The sequence below is a fragment of the Nematostella vectensis genome, chromosome 8 (assembly GCF_932526225.1).
Source record: "Nematostella vectensis chromosome 8, jaNemVect1.1, whole genome shotgun sequence".
Taxonomy (NCBI): Eukaryota; Metazoa; Cnidaria; class Anthozoa; order Actiniaria; family Edwardsiidae; genus Nematostella; species Nematostella vectensis.
The window spans coordinates 6,191,291-6,215,976 of record NC_064041.1 but is presented as its reverse complement, the minus strand read 5'-3'; the positions used below and the strand labels follow the sequence as shown (position 1 = coordinate 6,215,976).

The 24,686-nt window shown below is 40.1% G+C and overlaps 1 protein-coding gene across 2 annotated transcripts; it reads left to right on the top strand.

Annotated features, from left to right (window-relative positions):
• The first annotated feature begins 649 nt into the window (after positions 1 to 649).
• On the top strand, positions 650 to 24,153 carry LOC5507239 (FK506-binding protein 15). 2 transcript variants are annotated; one of them, XM_048731770.1, is made up of 34 exons: positions 650 to 797; positions 910 to 1,016; positions 2,327 to 2,390; positions 2,797 to 2,866; positions 3,197 to 3,271; positions 3,957 to 4,055; positions 4,260 to 4,331; positions 4,803 to 4,874; positions 5,257 to 5,325; positions 5,562 to 5,645; positions 5,952 to 6,011; positions 6,931 to 7,103; positions 7,549 to 7,600; positions 7,901 to 8,023; positions 8,368 to 8,640; positions 10,589 to 10,825; positions 12,232 to 12,339; positions 12,667 to 12,761; positions 13,078 to 13,180; positions 14,250 to 14,421; positions 14,818 to 14,954; positions 15,647 to 15,730; positions 16,215 to 16,286; positions 16,716 to 16,868; positions 17,835 to 17,927; positions 18,192 to 18,284; positions 18,702 to 18,764; positions 19,178 to 19,279; positions 19,721 to 19,828; positions 20,779 to 20,853; positions 21,492 to 22,245; positions 22,911 to 22,941; positions 23,017 to 23,086; positions 23,375 to 24,153. In XM_048731770.1, exons 1-34 carry the CDS (start codon positions 739 to 741, stop codon positions 23,453 to 23,455), a joined length of 4,083 nt encoding a protein of 1,360 aa, XP_048587727.1. In that variant the 5' UTR covers positions 650 to 738; the 3' UTR covers positions 23,456 to 24,153. The 2 variants fall into 2 exon arrangements, with proteins under 2 accessions (XP_048587727.1, XP_048587726.1); XM_048731769.1 differs by having other exon boundaries at positions 7,859 to 8,023.
• Positions 24,154 to 24,686: the final 533 nt, after the last annotated feature.

Here is a 24,686-nt window from a genome sequence, read left to right as displayed (position 1 = left end):
AAACATAACACTATTTCCCATGATAAACATTGACCGTCGGTAATACTTTACAGGCGAATACTTGTTCATGTTCTATCACTGTAGGAAGGTAGGAGGAGCCTAATAATCTCACTGGTTTGGTGGATTATGAATGGACAGTTCTAATAGTCAATGCTTTTTTCTTCACCTCACTTCAAATTTTCAAAATTCTACATAATTGAGGCATATTCCTCCTAGATACCGATCATAGGACGGGTGAAATTTATTTTGTGCTCGATGACGCTTTGTATCCAGTTGGCTTAATGTCACCGTGCCTTTTAGCCAAACATTTTTTTTTAAATTTTTTTAATGATTTTAACTTTCTTGCTTGCGTCCAATATGAAATTGTCGGCTCCTTTGTTTGCCTACCCCTCTAGCAAATGGAACCCACCCCCTTCCCTCCGCTGGCCTTGTTCCAGCTTGTTCTCGCGCTTTATCTGTTACCCGAGGATTCGAAAAAAAGAGAGCAGACTGGCTGTCTTTGTAACAAAAAATTTAAAAGACATTTGGAGAGGGAGGCAGGGGTTGGGTTGCAGGTGTGTGTGCTAGCTACGTGCTGTGATAAAAAAAATAATATGACCACAAAAAAAACATCTCCGTTGTCAGCGGCTATCTCCTCGATAAGATGCGCGGACATGTAGGAAGTGGAACCTTTGGTTCTGTCACGAGTTGGTTCGATCACAAGAAACTGAAACCTCAATCCAAATTTCCTCCCGGGAAATGTTTTCCGTTTCTTCCGAGGACGACGATGGAACGTTCTCACCACCGATGAGTGGAAGGTATGCATGTTTCTTATTTACCGTTTTTATCATCATCTTGGTTATTCTACAGCGTTGTTTTGTTCCCTAAGTGTTCCTAAGTCTTTCTGATCTTTACTACTATGTCGTACAGTTCGTCGAAATTGGCGTCTCTTTTTGGTCAAGACAGAGCTTCATTTACTGGTGGAAATGAGTCCCTAACCTACACCGCACCGAAGCAGCCCAAGAAAGAGAAACCAGGTTATTACACATAAATTACACGTTGTACGGCAAACACATAGTGCTATAAGCTTACTTACAGTAGGTTGGATATTTAGGAAAGTGCTACCTCCAAAAGATTCCGGTGGTAATTTTATTGAGTATATTTGGGATGATATGAATATGCGAGTTCCTTGTCTAGTCAGAGTTGATGAGGTCATTTTCTGGGCTGTGGTGGGGCATGGTTGCAATCCGATAGCTTAATGTACATTTGTATTGTTTTGTTTTGTGCATAGACGATTATAACAGCAAGGACTCAAAATACAGCGCCACCAGCGAAACTTTAAAACCCCGCCACATAATTTTCTTTCATTATTTCAATGCCTTGTTCTTCAGAAATTGAGTTGTTAAGTTCTTTTTGTAGAACAATTGTGGCAGGGGTTTTTGAAGTTGCTCTAAATTTGCTGATAGAATGAGAACAATCAAAGCAAGCATTTGACTAAAAAGCTACAGACAAGCTGTAGAATAATAGGGTGGTCTGCAATGGCATGGGGAAATCAGGGATGAAATAATCCACATTAGGTTAAAATGATATGTTTTATGCTTCTGAAACAGAGTACTTTAAATAAAATGACATTTCAAGAGTTAGCACTTTGTTGGTCCATTTCACAGGTGTAAAACATGCTAAATTTTCAAATGTAGGCTTATTTGTTTCCCTTAGCAATGTGTAGTTTCGGATGGGTAATTAATCAGGTACATATACTGACATCTACTAATATAAGTGCGCCATTCAGCACTGATTAATCCCACAGACTAGACATTTCATTGTAGTAATCAAATTATAGCAACATGAAGCAATCTGCACTCTAGCTTCAAGTCATCACCTACTTACCTTTCCACACATTTGAAGATCAGGGATCTTCAAATACTACCCTTTTTTCATGATACCTATGACTGCCCAATCCCTCCTCCCCCCCCCCCCCCCCCCCCCCTTCGGCCAATCCTGGGAACGTGCCTGTGGACTGTACCACACGCAGGCCTCTGCCTTCTCTAATCTCAACTGCTCAGAAAACAATTTTTTTTAAGAATCACCAGATTCTATGCCCTTTTCCGTGTCTGAGCTCCTCCTTCCGCAAATCCTATTTAGTACTCTGAAGTGCTGAAAAGAGATAATATTACAAAATTGGCAAAATGTTGGTCATGGTACAAAGAGAGCAAGTTTGTACTGCCATTACATTTTTAAGATTTGTTCAGTAGGTTCTTCTATTCTGGTATGTCCTTCTATTTAGCACTTTAGAGTACTTAACATGTGCAACAGTTACTAATGATAGTGATACGTTGTGTTTCACTAGCTGCACAAGCATCAAGTGATGCCCCAGCTGTTGTGTTCGCTGCCGCTGTGTATGCTTACAAATAGTAAGTACTGTAAATGTCTTACTAAATTGCCTCTTTTTGAGAGTGGATGGGTTACATTTTGGCGTAGTTCCATGGGCTACATTCCCCAAGCAAGAGGACAAGTGCCAAGTCAATTTTGCATTTAAAAACTCTCTAAATTGAGTTCCACCTCATCTCTCCATGCTCTCCATTAACCCTTCATTAACTTCTAAGAGCATCCACACTCATTGTAAACCGCATAAAGCAATTCTGGCCTGATGTGAAGCATCTTGTCTTCCAATATTGATTTCCACACATAATGAAAATTTATTTTATATTCACTTATTCCACCAACTCCTCTTTGTGTCTGAAGTCTAATAACCATGTGATAATGCAAACTATGATTGAATTTAACCTCACAAAAAAATATAACACTAATTATTTACAGTGTTAATGGACAGCATACAAGCCAAGGCAAGCTTGGGGCAGCTATTTTGGCCAATCACACTTCATGTGATGTAAGTATCACCATTATTGTTTTATTATATCTGAGTAACTGTTACAAAAAGCCCAAATAGTCGTGTTCGTGAACCAGAAGAATGAATACGATACACCAAAAACTGCCAAATTTCGTCTTTAATAAGAAGTCTTATTAAAGACGAAAATTTGGCAGAGGGGTATACCAGTTTTTGGTGTATTGAGTACCTATTACTGTACACTTGACATTATGTAACATTACACTTGTTTTTTTGTTTTTTACAATTGTACTGCAGAGCTCCTTGTTGTCTATAACAGACAATTATTGATTTGATTTTAGTATGACGTTTTTCTATTCTTGTTTCTTTCAGTACAAGATTCTACTCTATGCATCAAAGCAACAACAAGTCGCAACATCACAAATCCATGCCCAGTTTGTCTTTACGGTATTGTTACAGTACATGCTACCCTGATATCATGTTAGATTTCCGAAATTATTTATATCATTGGCTACGTATGTGACAGGTGTGGCATTTTCTAGGTAGAGATTGGGAAAAGTATTCACCCCTTCCCCCCGTCTGCATCTTTGTACCTGTGAAAGCTCCAATGAAAACCAAACATAGTGTGAGCCTTCCATTGTGCGAGCGTGAGCCTTCTGTGAAATGGCAAATCTGCCTGTTTTGTTACTTATTGTGTGAAGAGGAGGTCACTTTATTGTGCAGTTTATGGCTTGTTGATAGGGGCTTCGCCGACATGACGGAAAAACATGACATGACGCTTCAAATAAGCTCAATTCACATCTAATACGGGAGAAAATTCCCCTAAGTACTTAGTGAGTAATATCAAACAAAATATCAAATGCGACTTTTTTATAATTGGTGCGACTTTTTGTAAAGTGTCATTGAAATTTGAGCTTTTCGTCCCTGAGCCCATACATAGCGCAAGGATGGTCGGTACTGTGAATCCCTTGTCTTTGCAGTACTTGATTGACCTGTACGGGGTATATATTGTAAAATAACTGCTGGGGTTGCTGTCCCATGGTATAAGCTTAAGTGAAAGTGCTAACACACTTACTCACTCTTGTGTATATAAACTGTGGGACTTCTGTAATTTGATTTGTATGTTTGGCAGGTACAAGACAACAATTATGCCAGTTTCTGTGATGATCAGCGCCAGCGATGGTCCATCTGTTTTGATTCTGAGAAGAATGCTAATCGGTTTGCTAAGCAGGTCAGCAAACATGAGTTTTTTCTATGTTTGGTGTTGAACAGAATTACATAACAAATATTCATAGATATTTGCTGTCTGTTGTTTCTTATTTGTTTTCATAAGCAAGGCTTTAATTCATAAGTCAATTATTAGCAAATTTTGTATGTACAGTATAATTCAAAAGATTCAAACTCTCACTTAGTTTTTTTATTGTTTTTGTTGTAGATTGGGTTGCTGACATTCAATTCTTCTCCAACATCACTTATAATGCAGGATCTTCACCCAGGAGAGGGCCAGGTTAGCTTTTATGATAATATGACACCTTTGATAATGGCGATAATGTTGATGATGTTGATTATATCAAAAATGAATATTATAATGAGGAATTGCAGTAGCTAATACAAAGTGAACCCTGCATATAACAACATGGCAAGGGACTTAAAAATATTGTTTTATTGATTTTTCATTTATCTTATTCTGATATTGTTGTACCATTGCACTATTAAGTATTGCTATAATAATGGTGGTTTCACTGTAATAGCTTATTAGTAAAACTAACAAATGATTGCAAGTGGTAAAAAGTTTGGGAGTTTTTGCATGTAGCTACTGCTTTTGTAATCTGGAGTTGTAATAAAAAAATGATAGTGACTTTTATAATGTTTTTTTGGACATATACTGTACACAAAATATATAAGAATCAATCTGCCTTGGTATAAGAATTGTTCTGTTTGATTGTTTGACTAATGTTTATTTGTAAATGTTCTATAGGCTATAGAAACTGGTGATGCTGTGGAAGTCAAATACACTGGCTGGCTTTTGGAAAATGGGAATTTTGGCAAGGTATGCAGCATAAATTGACAGCTAGCTTTCTTCTTAGCATAATCTTGCATAAGAAACTGTTGAACTTTGTGTTCCCTTATGAGTTGTGTGTTGTGTTCTTTTAATATAAGTTGGTTTATTTTATGTGCCCAGTGCCCAAGCTCTTTATTGAATAGTGAGGGTCGGATGTGGATATAAAATGTCAAATGCTTAAGTGTGAATATTATACACAATCCATCACACCAAAAAAAAAAATTCATTGACAATATTTTTTTTTAGATTTTCTTGAATATAACCAATAGGGAAATTCCAGCTCTTACGCCGTTTGCTGTAGTTTTATTATTATTATTAGTAACACTTGAGCTATTTTGCTGAATTAGTTAGCTCCTGACATTGTTAACAGGTTTTTGACAGCAATGCAGGAACAGACAAGACATTCAAATTCAAAACTGGCAAAGGCAAAGTTATCAAGGTATGAACTACAGTATGTTGAGTAACGTTTGGGTTTATTCTGTAGGCATTTGGCATTACCTGGGTGTTAATGGGCAGAGATGTTTATCATTCATCTCTGTACTTGTATACAGATGGGACATGGGTGATTTAAGTGGGTGGTGAAGTTAGTTTATTATTCATCTCTGTACTTGTACCGATAGAACATGGGCGATTAAAGTGGTGAAGTCAGTTTATCATTCATCTCTGTACTTGTAGGGATGGGATCAGGGTGTTATTGGAATGAAGAAAGGAGGCAAAAGATTTATTGGCATACCAGCATCTCTTGCATATGCCTCAAAGGTACTGTACCTCTGTAATACAATTCTCAGTATTAATAATCAAGTTATTAAAAGTAACTAACATTTCCCTGGTACAAATCCTTTAAGTTTCCTTTCTGGAAAAAGAGGTTCTCTGAACTCATGATGGTGATAGCCACAGCTACAGGATTCCTCATTTTTTCCTAGCCACCATTTCCTCCCATATTATTTTCTTTGTGAAATTCTGACTCTGTTGGAGTACTACTGCTAGCAAAGGTTTTTTATTTACTATGTTTGGCTCAGTATCACTAGCTAACACTGGGTAACATGTACTACTACTATTTTGTAGGGAGTTCCAGGTCGGGTGCCTTCTGAATCCCCGCTCCTTTTTGAAGTTGAAGTGCTAAGGGTAAGCATGTCATCACCATCATCACCACTGATTAATGATAATCATCACCTTTGTCATTATAGCATAGGGCGACAGTTTAACAATACTGTCTGAAGCCTGGCTGTTTACCCATTATGGTTGTTTACCCATAATGTCTGAGTTTTGAACTGGTTATATTACGTTATATTACGTATTATAACGTGATTTATTGGTACAATGATACAAAAAAAATGCCGTTTTAGATGCGACAATTTTTTGCCTACAACCATCGCATGCGACACGCTGGCATCAGCATACAACACAAGTCGCAAAGTCTAAATCAGCTCTACAACTCCGCTACGACACGAGCTTACGATTACGACACGAAAAAGTTGTAGGATTTTTGAAACATGTTTCAAAACTCCGCTACCTTGTGCCCATATTTGGTAAAATGACGGAAGCATTGAGACGAATCGTCCTTTCAGGGGGAGAGACGGGGGCGATGACTGTTTTGGTTTGCAAATATGACGGAAATCCATACGAAGATATCGTCGGCAATCTCGTGGATCTTTGACCAAACGTAGCTCTTCCAAGATTAAACAATATGGCCCATTCTGTCAGCTATTCCTTATCACGGACCCTTCTTTGTCTTTTTCCATTTGTTTACGGCATAAAATTGCAGCAGCAATTGCTGCAGCTGCAACAGTGCAACGGTCCGCCATGTTTTTTGTTGTTGGTCCCAGTCCTCGACGAGCAAAAAGCGCAAAAGTCGTACGCGATTTTCTTGAGACGTGAGCGGAAAGTCGTTAGTGTCTAAATCAGAGCTAAGTCGTGTCGCATGCGATGGTTGTAGGCAAAAAAATCGTAGTGTCTAAATCTGTCTAAACAAACCCGAGTTTTGTCTTTTACCTCTTGATTTAAGTTTTCTTTTAATTTCTCTTATTTTCCTTACTCACCCCAGATCAAGTTTAAAGATGGCAGTACTAGTGAATCCTTGAACAGCTCCCGGACCGAATCACCTGTTACAATACAAGAACCATCACCCAGCCCCTCGCCAGGAGCATCAGGGCTGGGACTTCCAAACATTACCGCTGAGCCATCTGGGGTCAAGACAAGATCAGATTCTGCCTCAAGGTGAAGTAGAAAAAATACTGTAACCTCTGTTTATTTAAAACATCTGTATTCACAGGAACGTGGGGACGTTTTTTTGACTTCTGGGTGCTCTCCTGAGAACATTATTTATGGGAAAATTGTATTGGGAAAAATATCACTGCATAGCCACACATTGCAGTGTTTTGAATGAGAACACTGTAGACTTTCTGTATAATGCTCTTCTCATTGCATTTCCCAAAGATTAAAGTATTGGCACCAGAATTGTTTTACATGCACACATTTATTATCTTCGTTTTTATTACATGCCATCTTGCTTGTTACACTTCGATGTATGCCTTTTCTCTATCAATATGTAAAACCTGAAACATGTCCTATAGTGCAACTAATTGTTAAGGCTTGTTATTCGTGTTTTATTATTAAAGATTTGCGTTTATTTATATGAAATATCTTATTTTTGTTGCCCTAGCTCAAGCAGCATCAAAGGCAGAACCGCTTCTTTATCAGAACAGCTTTCACAGGTAATCTAGGATGGGTTGCTTTGACTCAAATATCAGAAGTTTTAAGCGACTACCTACTTGACAAGGCCCTAGTCAATCACACATTTGTTATAGATTTCATTCAGCTTTTGAAGACAAATAACGTGACTAGATTGCGAAATAACCATTTGAAAACAAAGTTTTATATTGAGTTTCCTGAATTCAATCGAAAATACCGCTTAAGCTCCCCCAAATCAGCCGATGGAAACGGATGTATTCCCACACTTGGTATTTCGCTAGGATGGTAACGTGCCAGCTGACAGAATCTTTGGATCTATTCAGTCACCAGGAAAGAACAGTGATAAAGCCCGTCTGCTTGCCAGGATGTCCAAGATGGGAAAAAACGTCCTTACTATTCCTGGAGCAGTGGCCGCCGAGGCTGAAGAAGAGGAAACTTTAGAGGAGGTACTGCATCTTTCTGGGAAATATCAGGGGTGCGTCTAGAGGCAGGTTCCGATACAGAGAGAAAAATGACTTTGCTGAACATTTAAAATGGCATCCTTAGCTCTAATAACTGGTCCCTAGATCCATTTATAATCTTTTTCTATCTTCATAGTTATACACTGAAAATTAACCGCCTTCTTGACCACTGATGAATTTGTCAAACGGAATCAAATTATTGTTACTGGTTTCCATTTAATTTCTTATCTGGGCACATAAGCAGGTTTGGGTCCCGCGCAACCACCACTGCAACCAACCATCATGATCTTCTTATGATTGCCACCATACATTGACATTCAATAAAATAGGTGACCAGTCCAAGCGAAGAGCAGCCAGCTGAACCGACTCCAGAAGAACATGTGGAACCTGAACCTACATTGGCAACAGGTTCATCAAATCCTCATCACCATGGCAACCCCCATCCTCATGGAAACCCTCGTCCCAAGCCCCAGCTCCCCCAACGCCCCACACCCATCCAGCCACACCCAGAGGTGCAACAGACAATGGGTGCACAATCAATCAGACAAGGCCAGCAGCCTTTGCCGTCATACTCAGCACCGCAGCAGCTTGCAGTTTATCAGGTAATAGGGACTATCAGGTAATAGGGACTATCAGGTAATAGGGACTATCAGGTAATAGGGACTATCAGGTAATAGGGACTATTAGGTATGGGGACAGCAACGAGGGTCTGTACTCTGTAGTAAATAATGGGATTGATTTGAAAGTTCAAAAACCGCATGTGAAAATGCGTTCTGCCTCATATATTTCAACTGTTCTCTGCCGAACCACGACGCTGTATCACCGCTTAATGTAACAACTGCCGCTTAATGTAACAAAAATCGCCGCTTAATGTAACACTAACGCTTAATGCAACAACAAATCAACGCTTAATGTAATAAAACAGTTAACGCTTAATGTAACAAATTTTCAACGCTTAATACTCGACGCTTAATGTAATAACCAAAATTTTAATTAAGGACGAAAATACTCATATCACATGATTAAAAAAATCATCGGACAACCAAAATTGGAGAATGTCATGTAGGTGTCATGTGATTTGTTACGTCATCGATGACGTCGTTAAAACGAAAATATCTCTGGATAGAAACATCGTCGGGCAACCACACTTGAAGAATGTCATGTAGGTGTTAAGGGGGGGTGCATAAATAGTCATGTGAGGTGTGATGTCATTGATGACGTCATTAAAACGAAAATACTCATATCTCGGGATAACTTTCGTAAGGTTTCCGCCCAGGTATAAATGAGTTTTGAATGACAATCAAGCAAGGAACGATTCGGAAGTGTTTTTTTATTCTACCCGAGCTGTGTAATTAAACATAAAACAAAAAAGGCGACATTTATTGGTAACAAATTCTAATTTTGTCGTATTTTTTTAGGGGTAGCAGTTTTTGAATCGCAATCGTGTGCTTGGTTCTTTCCGGATCATCAAATGTTTCTTCAAAATGCTCGGCTCGCAGAAGACAAAAACCCAAAGAGCTATTAGAATGTAATATCCCGTCGGTTTAGCGTTATTTTTAGAGATGATCAAAAAGAAAGGCCTTCTAAGACACCTCAATCACGTTATTCATTCTCATTTCAAGAGGGTTTAAGTTTGCCGGTAAACAGTTTCTAAAGGGCCCTAAGGGACGACAGATTTTTGGCAGGTTTTCGTAGCTCAACTCTCGTAGCTCAAGTTAGGATTTTTTTAGTTATGATGACGTAATCAATGACGTCATGTCACGTGTCCATTTTGCTGGACCCCCCTTGACCTCTAGACAACTTGGCCTAAGTTTGGTCGTGCCACAACTCCCGTAGCTCAAGATATTGATATTCGTATTTGGTATGACGTCATTGATGATGCAAAGCTAAATGACACCCCCCGTTACACCCCCTTGACGCTTAGACGACTTACCCTAAGTTTGGTTGTCTTGCGAATTGTTCTTTCGAAATCTATCTAAATTCTATATCCAAAATCATGGTTATTACATTAAGCGTCGAGTGTTCTTACATTAAGCGTTAGTGTTACCTTAAGCGGCGATTTTTGTTACATTAAGCGTTAGTGTTACATTAAGCGGCGATTTTTAGTACATTAAGCGTTAGTGTTACATTAAGCGGCAGTTGTTACATTAGGCGGTGATACAGACGCAACATTGCAAATCGGACAGTTTAGCGAGTACTTAGATGTTTTGGAGTACAAACTCGCCTTTCTCCTTTGGACCTTATCGCAATTGCTAAAATATTTTTCTGTCATTCTAGCTGTCGCATCTTTAATTTCCTTATGGGAACTGATCATATTGAAAGATATAATCACAATCACTTTAAAAGTAACTGCGCTTTCACATCAGCATAGATACGAACTGCTCTTTGTGGTCCACCATTATGAGTGTGAGTTAATGTGTGAGCCATTAAAATTCACAGTATATCTTCGGAAACGCATGGAATTTGATCAGATTCCTTTCTTAACTTCCATGCCAATGAGCCATTGTTGCACTTGCCACAGTGGTTATGCTCACATGTCGTTATTGATAGACGCCGCCCATGTCAACGCAAGGTATGGCTATGCCGCCACAGTACTACCCGCAACCTCCAGTGTACCAGAGCCAAGTATACACCCAGCCAGTGGCGCCAGCTCCTCCCCCTGTCAATCAGCCAAGCACTAGTGACGCCATGGTTCCTGTTCTGATGGCAGAGACACGTCAGCAGCAGAGTGAAGTTCGCATGGCAATCAATAAAGTCTCGGAGAAAGTGGACAAGATGTTACATAAGGTAAGAGAAGTTCTCATGGCAATCAATAAAGTCTCGGATAAAGTGGACAAGATGTTACATAAGGTAAGAGAAGTTTGCATGGCAATCAATACAGTCTCGGAGAAAGTGGACAAGATGTTACATAAGGTAAGAGAAGTTCGCATGGCAATCAATAAAGTCTCGGAGAAAGTGGACAACATAAGGTAAGAGAAGTTCGCATGGCAATCAATAAAGTCTCTGAGAAAGTGGACAAGATGTTACGTAAGGTAAGAGAAGTTCGCATGGCAATCAATACAGTCTCGGAGAAAGTGGACAAGATGTTACGTAAGGTAAGGAAGTTCGCATGGCAATCAATACAGTCTCGGAGAAAGGGGACAAGATGTTACGTAAGGTAAGAGAAGTTCGCATGGCAATCAATAAAGTCTCTGAGAAAGTGGACAAAATGTTACATAAGGTAAGAGAAGTTCGCATGGCAATCAATAAAGTATCGGAGAAAGTGGACAAGATGTTACGTAAGGTAAGGAAGTTCGCATGGCAATCAATACAGTCTCGGAGAAAGGGGACAAGATGTTACGTAAGGTAAGAGAAGTTCGCATGGCAATCAATAAAGTCTCGGAGAAAGTGGACAAGATGTTACGTAAGGTAAGAAAAGTTCGCATGGCAATCAATACAGTCTTGGAGAAAGTGGACAAGATGTTACATAAGGTAAGAAAAGTTCGCATGGCAATCAATAAAGTCTCGGAGAAAGTGGAAAAGATGTAACATAAGGTATGAGAAGTTCGCGTGGCGATCAATACAATCTAAGAGTAAGTTGAATACATGGCGATCTTTGAGAATACTCATGATAAAAGGGACCTTAAGCAAGGACGACGACGACGGCTAGGACAACGCGATCGAAAAAGATGTTGGTGATCAATAATTATTGCAATAGAATAAGCAAACATTATAGTCAGAGACGGATGAAAATAAACTAAAGACATTATTTCTACAGCAGCGAACGTAGTTAGTTGAGTTTACAGTGCAAATATCCGCGTCCTAAATTGACCATGAAACTTGGAGTTTTCACATCGAAAACGGCTGCAATGTATCAGACGGAACGCATTTCCACGGGCTGCTATTGAATTCTGAATCAAATTCTATTGTTTTCTGCCGTCGGCGTCCGCGTTGAAGTTGTCGTTGCTTAGGGTCCCTAATACGAAGGACACGCCAGATGATGAAAGATGTTTGTTTGTCAAACAATAAAACTCCAGTTTTAGTTGTAATGACTGAGTGCTAATTGAATTGATGAGAACTAAGAGCCAATCGACGTGTTTTTTTTTCTATGAAATATGTATTGTGGGTATAGCCTTCTAATCAGCCAATGAAAGCGTGCATAGAGTCAGAGCTGTGTTACACATCCTAATATTACTGTTGTGTGTTTTCTATAGTTTGATCGTCTTCAAGGTCCCTCCTCTCTTGTTCCCGCCTACCAACAACCGTCCGGCGCGGCCTTGGACCCTGCTACTTTACTCACCACCATCACCCGGATAGTACAGGTTAGAGCATATTCATAAACTACTGTAACTACTGTAGAATCATGATTTGTCTACTGTTACTCTGAACGGAGTCTGAGGGTGTTCGAGTTATTGTGGTCGAGTTAAACATTAATTCTGGCCTTTGGTCCTTTGTCATTTGGCAGTTTTTCTAATATATCAAGCAGTTGACCAAAGAGATCCCAAAATTAGCGTGGACTTATGTCATACTCTTCTAAAAGCAACTTTTTGCATATTAAATCTATGTCTTCGTACCTCAGACCCCTCACCAAATCTTGACTATGCCCAAGGTATGGTATAGAATAATGTGAGTCTGTTTATCAAATGCAGGAAAACGAGAAGCTTAAAACAGAGAACGTGGAGCAAAGCAAGAAGATCGACGTTCTCAACGAGAAAGTCTCCGATTTGCTGCAGAAGAATCAGAGGTATAGGTTGCAAGCATTTTGGTTCTATAATTATAAAATTTCCGTCATGCATTAATCAGGAAGTTATGTTAACCATCTGTTGTTTTCGAGGGAACTCCGTTATCTTCAATCGAAAAATCCGAGGTGACGATGGTATTACGAAATATACGAAAAAAATATTTTTTTAAAGAAAAAAAATAATTGGCCTATCAATTTTGATTAATATGTTTTTCCAGTTCCAATCTAAACTTTGTTCGAATCTTACAGTCAATGCCTCTTAGCGTGAAACTTTACGAGCTAAGGTTTGTCGGTATCTGATGCATATTGTTCATATCAGGTTTGTGGAGAAAAGCAATCAGATGATGGAGCAAAGTAGCGACTCCCTCCAGCACAACTCAGCGGCCAACCAAGCCAGGTTAATTACACTAGAGCAGGAGAAGGCGAGTATGTTATCCAAGTAAACCAAGCCAGGTTAATTACAGTAGAGCAGGAGAAGGCGAGTATGTTATGCAAGTCAACCAAGCCAGGTTAATTACACTAGAGCAGGAGATGGCGAGTATGTTATCCAAGTCAACCAAGCCAGGTTAATTACACTAGAGCAGGAGAAGGCGAGTATGTTATCCAAGTAAACCAAGCCAGGTTAATTACAGTAGAGCAGGAGAAGGCGAGTATGTTATGCAAGTCAACCAAGCCAGGTTAATTACACTAGAGCAGGAGATGGCGAGTATGTTATTCAAGTCAACCATGCCAGGTTAATTACACTAGAGCAGGAGATGGCGAGTATGTTACCCAAGTCAACCTAGCCAGGTTAATTACAGTAGAGCAGGAGATGGCGAGTATGTTATCCAAGTCAACCAAGCCAGGTTAATTACCTAGAGCAGGAGAAGGCGAGTATGTTATGCAAGTCAACCAAGCCGGGTTAATTACACTAGGGCAGGAGATGGCGAGTATGTTATCTAAGTCAACCAAGCCAGGTTAATAACACTAGAGCAGGAGATGGCGAGTATGTTATGCAAGTCAACCAAGCCAGGTTAATTACACTAGGGCAGGAGATGGCGAGTACGTTATCCAAGCCAACCAAGCCAGGTTAATTACACTAGAGCAGGAGAAGGCGAGTATGTTATGCAAGTCAACCAAGCCAGGTTAATTACACTAGGGCAGAAGAAGACGAGTCAACAGAGCCAGGCTAATTACCGTAGGGCAGGAGATGGCGAGTATGTTATCTAAGCTAGGTTAATTACAGTAAAGCAGAAGGCATCCAACAATAACCATAACTATAACTTATAGCCTATTTCAACCAATAAGAACCAGCTCAACCAATAATAAGCAGCATTGATTATAGAAATTCAGTAGAACGCGTTTAGGGGCTTTGTGTGATAAATACATCCAAGTCCATTCCTTTTCTCCTCCTTTGAACAACGTCCTTGAACCTCCTTTCGTCAAGTATATAAATTAAGTTTGTATGCCGTTATATCACATATCATGAGCTTATGACTCTTCCGTTTGCAGAGCTCGATATCATCGGAAGCAACTGTCCTCAAGACACAGCTGGCAAACGCTCAGACTGAGCTTCAGAGCTTACGGAAACAAGAGGCGGAAATGCGAACAGTGATGAACAAAGCTACTTCAGAGAGCGAGAGATTTCGCGTAGAGCTTGAGAGCCTTAAAGAATCACTTTCTGGTAAGCTAAGTGTAAATTGGCCCGCACCAATTACTAGCGATTCTCGTCCGATAAGTACCATATCTCCTCCGAGAAGCACCGAATTAGTTCCGAAGTTTTTCCGCGTGTAATCGAATTAGTGCCGGATCTTGTCCGATAAGTACCGAGATCGAGTGTGTTCGGTATTACTTACTAGAGTAAGTGTAGTTATACTGAATAACTTCCGAATAGTTGATATGCCGCTTATCGGAGTAACAATTATTGAGAGAAGAGTTTAATTTTTCATTGAGAGAAGAGTTTCATTTTTTCATTTCCGGTTTTAAACAAAATTGTGTTAATTTTTTCCACATCTCTCACTTCAAAAAGAATTCTCATTTCTGGTTCTCTCTCGAATTCTCATTTTTTGTTTTGCTCCAGAGAGTCAACTTCACACAGAGAAACTAAAACAAGACCTGAAAGAGGAAAAACAGACAAGAAAGAGAGTCGAGAGCCGTGCTGACCATGTAGAGGAAGAAATGGCAGATTTACAGCACGAGAAAGACAAACTTGAAAAGGTAAATGCATGGAATTACAAACTCAAAGCTCCGCTAGACTAGTAGAAAAAAGTTGAGCTAGGAAGTATCCCCTTGATAGAGTGAGCGAATTTTCCAGGATAGCCTGTTTTCAATGTCTCAGATATCGTATAATCAGGGCTTCTGGAATTACGCGCTTGTGCGGAAGCGCGTAATTTAGCTTTTTCCGCATAATCCGCGTAATCCACAAATTTCCGCGTAATTTCTCGTAAAAAAAGAGATGTTCTTCGTAAGAGTGCGATATTTCGAACTGAATTTCGAAAACAAATAAAATGACTAGGCGTTCTTTGCTAAACCGCGAAGGCCTAGGACTAATAATAAAATACCTTTTTAATTGGCTGGTGGCTAGGAGCCAATGAAAACTTGCCTAAGATATTTTCACGCAAAAAATTAACCTTTTCAAGTTATTTCGTGCTTTCCTTCGGCACAAAATGTAAAACATGTTTGGGCGTAAAAGTTGATATTCCGTGTAATTTAGCGCGTAATTCAGTAAAGAATCCCGCAAAATTTTGATTTTTAAAGAAAAATGTATTGCAAAATCCCGCGTAATTTAGCGCGTAATGGTTGATTTTCCGCGTAATTTAGCGCGTTATTTAGCAAAGAATCCCGCGTAATTTTGAGTTTTTTTCCGCGTTATTCCAGTAGCCCTGTATAATCTACTATATAACTTGCAGAGCGTTGCTGACCGCAAAAAGAAACACACCCAAGATCGGCGGAAGTTTGAAGAAGAGCTAGAAGAGCTGAGAGCTCAACACGAGGTAATGAATACGATATAAGGGAAGGGGAGGGATGTGACTGTGAGGGGGAGGGGTGAGGGGCTTGAAGAACTGAGAGCTCAGCATAAGGTAATTAATACGATATAAGGGAAGGGGAGGGATGTGACTGTGAGGGGGAGGGGTGAGTGGCTTGAAGAACTGAGAGCTCAGCATAAGGTAATTAATACGATATAAGGGAAGGGGAGGGATATGACTGTGAGGGGGAGTGGTGAGGGGCATGGAGACCTGAGAGCTCAGCATGAGGTGAGTTATACCATGTATGGAATGGAGGGATAGGACTGTGAAGAGGAGGGGTGAGGGGCTTGAAAAACCGAGAGCTAAACATGAGGTGAGTTATGCCGTATAGGAAAGGGAAGGGGAGGGATATGACTGTGAGGGGGAGAGATGATGAGCTTGAAGAACTGAAAGCTCAACAGGACAATCAAGATAATTTGTTAAATGATAATGAAAATTCTTGTAACCACAGGATGAGATCAAGTCCCTCAAGGAGAAGCACCGGCGGGAGAAGAAAAACTCGGGAAGCGTCACTACTGAAGAGGTATCCGCCATTGCCCGCCATCGGTCATAGCTCATGTTTTGTGTGGTGTGGGTGTGACGGCCAGGGGCCTGATCTTAGCACATGATTTGTATTGGTGTGGATGTGGTTATGGGGGATCTCTTGTGACGGCCTTTATTTTATTTTGATAACTATATTATTCCGCTGAAAAAAAGCCCAATAAACTTCTGTGTTTTTCCCTAAATTTCAACAATTTGACCAGGACATGTGCTGTTCTTATTTACGGGGTTTCAGCATTTGCTGGCAACGTTTTGCTCTGCTGTTAATAAGACAAAGGAAATAGCCCCTCAAACATGTTGTACAAACACCACCGTCATTGCTAGCTGGCGGTGCTATTTGCACGGGCCTTATACTTTTGAATCTTATTTCAAAATTTCAAAACAAATGCTATAAACTGCACCAAATGTTAAGATTTCCAAGATGGAGAGCGATCTGGAGACTCGATGGACCGAGAAGGCGACAAAGATGGTCTCTCAGGCCGTGGAGAAATGGAAAAGGAAGTATGATGATGTTATCGAAGAACGAGACGAAGCCGCGAGGAAACTTACGACCTTGGAAGACAAGGTATAACTTGAGGTGGACTCACACGCACCGATTTATCGGCTAGAGCCTTTATTTACAAGTTGCGGTTTGTCGGGCCCAAGCTTCGGCTCTGTAAAAATGGAAAGAAAATATGGCCCGAGGCCAAAAAATTGTTAAGTGTGATTTTAAAAAGATCTACCGGACAAACCGATCCGTATACATCAGCCTTTACCGACTTGCAAGTCCTTTACCGACCTCCCCCACGTTCACGTAAAATAACCACTTGTTTTACATGAAACTTAATATGTATGAAGCGTTGCATGTATAAATCTATTGCTCGATAATAGACGATATTGTACATTTTCTCAACTGTTTGTATTCATTTTTAGCGGTGTCTAATATCCTGATACGTTTATATTTTTAACTTCATCTGATGAGATGCAAGCTAGTATGATATGCAATCATTTGATCAAAATCTTGACAAAGATTCTAAGCCCAGTGCTCTTATAACCCTTTGTAAAATCTTCAGCAGTATTATATTTAGAGCTAAATAGCGATCTTGGGAAGCAGATACACCCTTGTATTGCAGTACCTTACAAAGACGAAGATACAAAGAAAGAATGTGAGGATTTGATGGTGGCGGCTGGGAGTTGAACAGTCACATGGCCAGGGACGCATCCAGAAGTTCCAAAAAGGGGGGCGAAGCAAGGGTTCAAGAAAGGGGGCGGATTCATTGTTCCTCTGTAGATTCCCTTATCTTTAAGCCAAATATCTGACAATAAGGGTGGGGGGGGGGGGGCACTTGGCTCACCCCTAGATCCGCCCCTGATGGTTTCGATAATATAGTGTTTTGTCACGTCTGGACATGACTCGGAGGCCGAGGTGTGTTCAGTTCCCATTAGCCACCATCAGATTTTGAAATTCTTATTTTGTTTGTTTCTGTTTGTTATTTGTCAGTGGATAATAATGTTTTAGTACCTATGTAACAATTTGTCGTTTATATTTTAGTTAAGCTCATTGAAGTCCATCGAAGAAAAGAAAAATGAGGAAGTAAACAACTTGCAAGAGAAAATTGACGAGCTGCAGAATTTACAGGAAAAAGTACACGCGCTTAACATTAATTGCTTTGTTGATGTTTTTGTTGAAAAAAGTTTAGGCACCTCTTTTAATTATTGTTGCTGTTTTATTCAAGCAAGGAAGTCTCTTCAAGCAATTTATTACAAAAATATATGTTTGTTTTATTTCGAGTTTTCTCTGTGTACAGTTTGCCAGCTCTTAAAAAACCTTTTTCAAGATGGTTTGGTAAATGCACTGCCCACACGCGCCGACAGAAACTCGCTGATACGGTTCTTCTCTGTTTCACAGTTTACCAGTGCAACGTCTACAGGACAAGAAAAAGACGTTGAGATTGAGCGACTGAAGATCGCGGTACAGGAACTCGAGGAGGCGAGAGAGAAGGTAAGATCTTACAAACTCGAATATACGCGTACTAAGCGATACCTTTTTCAAGTAAAAATTTAAGACAGCATAACAGCATGAGCTAGAATCCAGTATAATCCAGTACGTCAGTCGAGTAAGACTCACATACAAAGTTGAAGAGTCTTTGTCAAACGTTAATGTGTCTTCCTACCGGATGATTTTGTTGCTTTTGTGATATCTTATTTATTAAATTTGATAAATTGAGTATAAAATTCGTTTTTATACAGTCATTTTGAGGTTTCATCACATATTTTTTTCCCGATAAGTACAGCTTGAAAATAGTAAGAAGGGTGTGGTGCATCATTAATTTGTTGGAAAGATTTTAGTAAATACATAAAAAGTGTAGGAAGAAAATAACGCTAATTCGATCGCCTTGTTTTTCATGATGATTCCTAGATGAGAACCAAGACTCTGCAGATGAAAACACAGTTCGAGGAACAACTTCAAGCAACCGAAGAGGTAAACCGCATTATACCCCATTTGAAGGAAAGACGAAAATACAACAATAGAAAATATTACGCTGGATTGCTAAAAATGTGAATGATTTGACTGAGATTGTTGTTAAATAATTGGGTCAGTACGCAGCTCTTACAAGCTGCAATTTGATTGGGCAAATGAACAATATTCGTACCTCGACACAAAGGACGAGAAGAATAGAGACAAAAGAACTCCTTTGTAGAACAAAGATAATAGGAGACAAAGCAGCTGCGTACTTACTCAAATAATTCTGATCAGGGTAATTTTGTTGAGGGTTTCAAGATTGATTTCTGTATTGAGGTCACACTGCTTTAAAGAAGGATTTTCTTAGCCTTTCATTATTATACAAAACACTTTATCAATTTTAATGTGTATTCATGTTTCTTTTTTTCTAGGAAAACGAGCAGGCCGTGTCGGAATCTTACCAAAAAGGCTTAGCACAAGGTCGTGCCCAGGCCTCCAGGAGCCAGGCACCTTCCCAAGATGTCGTCACTGAGGTGAGTGGTATATACACTAGCAGAGGTTCGCTATACGCACCAGCGCGTACAAGCAATAACCTCAAGTCGTGGCTCTTGTCAGCTTGTGGTGAAATGTGTTAGCTAGAGCTAACACATTTTACCACTAAAGCTAGAGCCTCGACTTCACGCTTTTTTTTCTTGTGAGCATTGGCGCGTAAATTGCACCTGGGCTTTTGCTCTGACATCAAAATTTCAGCCGTCTTTGTCACCTTAGCAAAATGTGCCAGAAAACATCCATTTCCATCGGCTGATTTATGGAAGCTATCGCAATATATTTTTTTAATCGGTAAATAAAGTATGAGACCTTGTGTTTAGATATTGTTAAGAGATTTCTTAACATATTTTATCTTCGAATGTTAAAGCAAAAAATTAAGACGATGATGAGAAATTTCTTTGTTAACAATTCTCTCGTTATTTCAGGTGAAGAAAATCATGAATAATGTATTCCACGAGCTGAAAGCTGAGTTTGCCGCGGACACGCAGTACACGGGCGCCGAGATCATGGCCGTCATATTACGAACTATAAAGGTGAGACTATGACGTCATTACAAACAATAAAGTCGAGACTATGACATCATTACTAACAATAGAAGTGAGACTATGACGTCATTACGAGCAATAGAGGTGAGACTATGACGTCATTATGAACAATAGAGGTGAAATTATGACGTTTTTTAAACAATAGAGGCGAGACAATGACGGCATTACGAAAAATAGAGGTGAGACTATGACGTTATTTTGAACAATAGAGGTGAGACTATGACGCCATTACGAAAAATAGAGGTGAGGCTATGATGTTATTCTGAACTAGAAGGTTAGGCCATGACGCCATTTCGAACTATGTGATACTATGCCGTTATTACAAACAATAGAGGTATATTCTAGATGCGATTACTTTTGTGAAATTTTTACAGAGGAAAACAACAATGCAACGCAGTGTCAAGTTTTTTTTATAGCGATTATACACAATTTGAATTTATATTACTTTATTTGCAATTATCACGTTGATAGCAACGTCTATAATACCGTGTATTTATATCACTAAATTCGTGAATTATCTATCGCAGGTAAAATTATTCCGAGTAATTCTTCCATCCATGAAATAGTATAAACTATTAATGTCTCCGTAAATGCTTTTTTAATAATCAGCGCCCTTCTTTTTCCTCTGCACCGTCCATGCATTACATACCGTTTACCTTCAGCTCTAATAGCAAATACCACGCTCGAGACGATTAAGCCTTGCTTGAGAACGCTAGTACATAGCGTCCGAAATTTGTAGTAGAAAAAGTCCAAAATTGGCATGAAGTTTATCGTCCGATCTTTTCCCGTCCGAACCGTTACGATGTTGCAATTACTCTCACAGAAATTATAGAACACTAGAGGAGATTTCATTGCCCGTATATAAGAGAGGACCCCTTTCGTTTACAGAAGTCATATTGAGTCGGGTTCTAACTCGAGTTCGCATTCGTGTTTGTCAGGAGATGACCCTGAGGCTCATTAACCCGAATCCTGAAGATGAAGGCGTCGACGAAGAAGATGATGACAAGGATGAGGTACTAGATCCTTTCTTTTACATGCGATAGATAACAGTAAACACCCACAAATCCGTAGCCAGGGGGGGGGGGGGGGGGGGGGTGCTCGGAAGACCCCCGTCCCTCGACTGGAAGGTCCGCTTGAATTAAGGTAATAAAGTACCACTACGAGTAAGGACGAGCTACCTAAGAGAAAATGTTCCGCTTTATGGGTAAACGAGACCCTCCGCTCAAAATCCCGGCTACGGGCCTGACCCGCGTATAAGAAGCTAGAGATTAAGAACCTTCAGGCTGAAATTTGGAATTTTAAGTTCCTTTTTTATAAGAACCTAATCAGCCTTGTTGGTTAGCTACTGAGCTATCAACACCACTTTTCCTATTTTCTACTTTTCACCCTTTTCGTTTGAAGTATTTTGAGTTACCTCCTACCTTTTTGTATCATGCTCACAGGCCACCCCCCATGTTCAATACAGCACCAGGAGTATCACCATGATTTATATGATTGTAGTGATTTTGATGAGTTGGTGGCGGTGTTAATTATGGCGATAATGATAATAGTTGCACTGGTTTTGATAATCTTGATAGTGCCAGCTTTGGTCGGTTATGGTCAGTGAAAATCTAGCTAAGGCCCTGCGATGCCAACGATTTTTCTATGTCAGGTTGACGAGGAAGAAGAGGAGGAAGAGGAAGACGAAGAGGATGAAAAGGAAGATGAGGACGAAGAGCAGGAAGAAGACGAAGTTCATGATAAGGACGAAGACAGCGAGGGTGAACGAGAACCTCAGATAAAAGATAACGGTGTAAGAATAGATACAGTAAAGGATACTTTAAATGAGCTCAATGTATGTCAAACGGAAGACTATGTGGTCAAGCAAAAACATGACATCGCAGATAAGGATGAGGATGAGGAGGAGGAGGAGGAGGCGGCGGGAGAAAAACACGAAAATAAAAGCGAACTAAAGCAGTCTAATACTGATCAAATCAATAACGAAAACATAAACGTTAAATCTAATACTGATTCATTAACTCGTGTTGACCAAGTTGTTCATGAAGCTGAGTCAGAAGATACTAAAACATCAGAAGATGTCGAACATGTAACTATAATTGACGTAACAGATGATAATCTACAAGATGAGCATTTAAAACATGAGAGTGGAGAAGATAAAGTTATAGAAGCTGTAGAGGGAACTGAACAGTTAGAAACAGTAGAACAATCACCGGAAATCTTTGATACTCCCGACCAAAGTAAGCACGACGAAGAGGTTACACGTGACCAAAGAGGAAGTGACGTCAGTAGTGAAAGTGACCAGGAGCATGAAGGTCCCCCGCCATTGGATGACAATGAAGATGTTCAATCTGCGCATGAGCCAAGTGCAGAAACTGCTGACCCACCAAAGAACTTGTCTCCTTCAGGTAAAAAAATTATCCATGCGCGCCAGGCTTCACGTCTCATTACCCTGTCTTTTGATTATTGTGTGTATTCTTCCTTGGCCTCGAAGCTGCAAGGACTCGGTGCGGGAGTGGTGGTGCGGTGGTAGTGGTTGTGGTGATTGTATACGAGTGACTATACTGTTAAATGTACAAACATCTTCCCTTAAGCCCGGCGCACATTGTGAGCAAAACTTTACGCGTGCAATTTGCTCACTGCCTCGCGAGGCTCAAAACTCACCGTGCTCTTACGTCAATCGAACGAAATCACGTCTCACGAGCAACTGAGGCAAAATTCTCACCTGCTTAAATTGTGAGTTTTTTGCCTCGCGAGGCAGTGAGAAAATTGCACGCGTGAAGTTTTGCTCACCGTGTGCGCCGGGCTTTAGGAACACACGTATTCCATTACGACAACTTTGCCCTAGGGTTCCTCTAGAATTGAGTTTTCCGGCAATAGCTTGATACGTTAGAACATATTACTCTCTTGTTTGGCAATGGTTTTCTTAAAAACGGAAAAACGCAATATTTGTAATTATAAAAGCATGAACGGCGCGTTTTGTACAGTATAATTCCGCCTCTAAAAATACTTTTCTTTTTAGACTAAACCTAAACAGCAAGTTACCAAGTTTTTTTATATTCTTTTATTTCAGATGCAGTAGATGCTTCTGATAAGTTGAAATCGTAAGTAACATAGAACATAAGGTTTTAAGTCATGCTCAGATATTTTGATATTTGTTGACACCTTGTTTTTATAAGATTGTTTGGAGATGACAGCCATGACGACGTCAAAGACATCTTTGTCCCAAAGCCGAAGATAGATCTCACGGTTAGTTTGGTATCTAGACTCGACTTGTGTGACACTGGTTTGCGTGACGTTTTTTTAAATTTGAATCATGAAATATACTGGCATTTTGGAAAATATAGCTATCCTTATCAATAGAATGGAGCGGTTTTTGTTTTAGTGTGGTTTGTAGCCAGCTACTGAACACAGGGTCGCAAAAGGCACTCGTTATTATCCTGGCCTCGTCGATGCTGGCGAGTGAAAGGGGGGTGGGGAAAGGATGGGAAAACACTTTTCACTGACTAAATTTTCATTATTTTCTTAATTCACCAGGATGAGCCCCCATCCAAGCCAATTCCTCCACCTTTATTTGATGACGATGACGAGGATGATGACATTGATTGGTTCAAGTAACCGCGTGAACTTCTCCTCCGCTAGGATCGTAAAGCAAGACAGTACACTTCTTCTAAGCTTGGTTGTGACTAGTTCAAGCAAGGCTAGTGTCACGCATGGCTATTGTCACGCATGGCTAGTGTCACGCATGGCTAGTGTCACGCATGGCTAGTGTCACGCATGGCTAGTGTCACGCATGGCTAGTGTCACGCATGGCTTGTGTCACGCACGTCTAGTGTCACGCAAGTTTGTACACTTTACGCTAGGGTTTTAACTAGTGTCACGAAACTCAGTAAGTACACTTCTCTAAGGCAGTTCAACTACGCTAGTGTTATGCTAGTGTCACGCAAGGCTAGTGTGACTAGTGTCTCACAAGTCAGTACACCTCTCCTAGGCTAGGGTTCAGACTAGTGTGATGCAAGGCATCTCTCCTACGCTAGAGCTGTGGCTTATGTCACGCAAGGTATTTCCTACGCTAAAGCTGTGACTAGTATAACGCAAGGTATCTCTCCTAAACTAGGGCCGTCACTATTGTCACTCATGGAAGTGCCCTTACGCTTTAACCAATAGAGTTTGATCTACATCCATGTAAGTTATTGAGCATTCTCTACAAAGGCTGGCAAAATCGCCTTTACAGCTATTGGCGATAGGAGAAATATACAAATACAGATCTATAAGGCTTCTAAGAAAATAAAGTTCCAATATTTTTATTATTTTTATTTATTAGCATGCATTTGATCAACACCCATATAAGATAATTATCAAGGAGAATTATAAAGCTTTTTTCTGTTATCCTTAATTTTCCATTCCTTGTTAAAATGAGAATTCGAACCCGGATTGGCAATCCTTAATGTCATAAGCCAACTTGGGGATTCTGCTCAGTACACCACCTTTCGCAAATCAACACTGAAACAAAGGTATACAGTAGCGGGGAAGGGGGATTTCCTTGGTTCGACATAGAGTACCGCTAAGGGAAAACACACAGTCAACACATCAAGTTTAATACATTTCGAACCGCGCGTTCAAATGTGAAAATAAAAATGCCATGCATCTGCCCATCCACCGCCCCTGATTTGTAGCTCGCTACAATATGGTCAGCGTTTTCCACCGGGTGGCTATCCGGAAGCTTCAGTTTTTTAGGCAGGAAAAAAAAGGCTGCTATGCACGTGCGGAAAGAAACAGAAAGAAACAGAAAGTTAATTCATATACATGGATAATTGATCTATCATTAATCGTTAATCTTTCGTAAGCT